At 49.2% G+C, this 3,032-nt stretch overlaps 1 protein-coding gene across 1 annotated transcript; it reads left to right on the top strand.

The window, feature by feature from the left end:
* The first annotated feature begins 484 nt into the window (after positions 1–484).
* LOC149033811 (uncharacterized) lies at positions 485–2,113 on the top strand. Its single transcript, XM_089170838.1, has 2 exons — positions 485–596; positions 684–2,113. Exons 1-2 carry the CDS (start codon positions 485–487, stop codon positions 2,111–2,113), a joined length of 1,542 nt encoding a protein of 513 aa, XP_089026964.1.
* Positions 2,114–3,032: the final 919 nt, after the last annotated feature.

Below are 3,032 nucleotides of genomic sequence, written 5' to 3'. Positions count from 1 at the left end.
ACTCAGAACACTCACAGTGGAGAGCAATAATGATTGCCTCATGGTCACTCTCCTCACTGGACTGCTCGATCAAGACACTCGCGGGAGGTGAGAGACATCTCTTGCATCTACAGATGAATTTCCGACACTCAGCCAGCTCACCGAATTTCTGGTCGCTCGTGCTCGCACATTGGAGACCATAGAATCCTCATCCACGCCTGCTCAACCCAATGTGCCGAAAGGGGCTAAAACTACTCCGACAAGCTCACATCAGGCCTCTCAACAGCCCCCAGCCACCTCATCAAGGTCGGTTATTCATCAGACTTCTCGTCCAGCTCAGTCCCGGACAGTATATCCGTGTGACTGTTGTGGGCAAGACCACTACATCGCAATCTGCCCAAAGATGCGAAGCTATTCGGTCAACCAACGGGTAAGGTTGATCAGGGACAGACGTCTGTGTTGAAATTGCCTAGGCAGGCATAATTTAAGGAGGTGCAATAGCCGAATGCATTGCAAATCATGCAACGACTATCATCATACCCTGTTGCATGGTGCAGACCTCTCAGTCATTTTCGAACCATCAGAAGATGACCATCAGACCGCTCAGGAGGTGTCAAGCACACCCGCTCCATCAACTAAGTCCTCTCAAGCATGAAGCTCAGGGCAGCTCTTTGAGAGTTGCGATCATATCACGTCTAACTCAGCCCATCTCAGTCATCTCACATTGCTGGCCACAGCAACAGCAATAGTCGTCTTAGCAGCTTCATCAACTCAAGTTCGTCTGCTCATCGACCTTGGATCAGAAATCTCATTCATCTCAGAAAAGCTCACCCAGCAGCTCAAGTTACAACGAAGGCACTCAAGGCTGGACGTTTATGGTGTCGGTAGAACACGGACTTCTCAAACAAGAGGAATTGTCACGCTCAACCTTCAATCAAGGTATAGACCACTCACAGTGACAATTTCAGCTCACGTGTTAAAGACAGTTACCACCATCCTGCCGGCCATAAAGACTCAACAGGAACCCGAATGGCCACACCTGAAGGGTTTAACTCTCGCTGATCCAGAATTTCTCGTTCCAAGGGCAGTAGATGTCATAATCGGAGCAGACTTCTACGGCCAACTCATCAGACCTAATATCATTAGGTACTCAGAAAGAACTCCCATTGCTCAATTATCAATCTTTTGGTGGTTGGTCATAGGCCCAATTCAGGCACCGGTCACGCTTGCAAGGACAACTCATCATGGCAGCTCCCAGGTATCAAACTCATCCTTGCGAGAGTTGTTGACACGGTTCTGGGTCCAAGAAGAACCTCCATCATCGGACAACTCATCTCTCACTCCTGAGGAGCAGGAGTGTGAGCTCCACTTCAAGACCACTCACTCAAGGGACCTAACAGGGCGTTACATCGTCAGGATGCCGCTCAAATCGCCCCCAACAGTCCTGGGAGGTTCTTATCAGACAGCTCATCGATCGCTCCAACGAATTCTCAGGCGACTTGGCAGAGACTATCAGTACGACCGATTGTACACTCAGTTCATGCGAGAGTATGAACAATCTCAGCACATGCTCAAGCTCAATGACAGCTCAGTTGGTAGAAGGCCACATTACTATTTGCCTCATCATGGGGTACTTAAGCCAGACAGCTCCACCACGAAGCTCAGGGTTGTTTTCAACGGCTCAAGTGCCAGCTCCACTGGTCACTCGCTCAACGACATCATGCACGCTGGTCCTAATCTGATGCTCAACATCTTCGACTTGCTCATTTGGATACGTCAACTCAAGTATCTCTTTGCGACTGACATCACCAAGATGTACCGGCAAATCAAGATACATCCAGATGACCAGGATCTGCAACGCATCGTGTGGGTGAATGAAAAGCAGGTGGAATCTCATTTTCAGCTCACTACAGTCACGTATGGAACCAAATATGCACCGTTCCTGGCTGTACGAACGCTCCTTCAGCTTGCTGAAGATGAAGGCTCTCAGTATCCTCTTGCTGTCAAACCGATCATTCATGGGCGTTGTGTTGACGACATCTTCGGAGGATCCGACACAGTGGAACAGCTCGTGGAGACTGCTCAACAACTCATACGGCTCTGCCATGCGGGTGGATTCCCGCTGGCTAAGTGACACTCTACTTCTCAGCAACTGTTGAGAGAGGTCTCGTCTGAGCTTGGCGAGACCTCAGGCATCTCATTCAACGACTGCGATACCAAAATCCTTGGTATTCGATGGTCACCTCAACAGGACAGGTTCGACTTCTCAACAATCTCGGCTTCTCCCTCCAAACGATACTCGAAACGTCTTGTCCTTTCAGAAGTAGCACAAATTTTTGATCCATTAGGCTTCGCATCTCCAGTCATAATTAAGGCTAAGATCTTTCTTCAGGCTCTCTGGTTGCATAATCTCGACTGGGACGAACAACTCTCGGAACAGCTCATCTCACAATGGCTCAGCATCAGACAAGATCTCATTAGTCTGGCCAGACTCTCCATCCCACGTTGGTTCAACACGCTCTCTGATTCAGCTGTTGAACTGCATGGCTTCTCTGATGCATCGCAATTCGCAATGGCAGCCGTTGTGTATCTCGTTGTTAACTCGTCGTCCACTGGCGCCAAGGTCTCTCTTATTTGCTCAAGAACGAAGGTCTCACCGCTCAAGCAGCTAACCATCCCGAGGTTAGAACTCTCAGCAGCGCTGCTACTCTCCACGCTCATGAACCATGTTTGCGCTATTCTAAACATGATCATAAATAAGACAACCTTGTGGACGGACTCTCAAGTAACTCTCACATGGATCAAAGCTCATCCATCAAGATGGAAAGATTACGTACGTAACCGCGTGATCAAAATTCAGGAACTCTCAAGGAACGCTCATTGGAGGTATGTGCCTGGCACATCAAACCCAGCTGACTGTGCATCGCGTGGGATAACCACAGATCAGTTGGAAAAGCACTCTCTAAGGTGGACGGGACCACCATGGCTCACTCAATCAGTGGCATCATGGCCGGCTCAGGTCGATACTGCTCCTGATGACTCATGTGCAAAAG

The sequence above is a fragment of the Polistes dominula genome, unplaced genomic scaffold (genome assembly GCF_049000335.1).
Source record: "Polistes dominula isolate Pdom_NZ unplaced genomic scaffold, Pdom_raw_medaka contig_286, whole genome shotgun sequence".
Lineage (NCBI taxonomy): Eukaryota > Metazoa > Arthropoda > Insecta > Hymenoptera > Vespidae > Polistes > Polistes dominula.
The sequence above is the reverse complement of the archived record's forward strand: the minus strand, read 5'-3'. Positions and strand labels throughout refer to the sequence as shown.

What these genes read in the sequence shown, in the direction of transcription:
- LOC149033811 (XM_089170838.1), top strand. Translation starts at nt 485, where the DNA reads ATGCATTGCAAATCATGCAACGACTATCATCATACCCTGTTGCATGGT. An exon ending in GACCGCTCAGGAGGTGTCAA is followed by an intron (nt 597 to 683) that starts GCACACCCGCTC and finishes CGTCTAACTCAG; the next exon opens with CCCATCTCAGTCATCTCACA.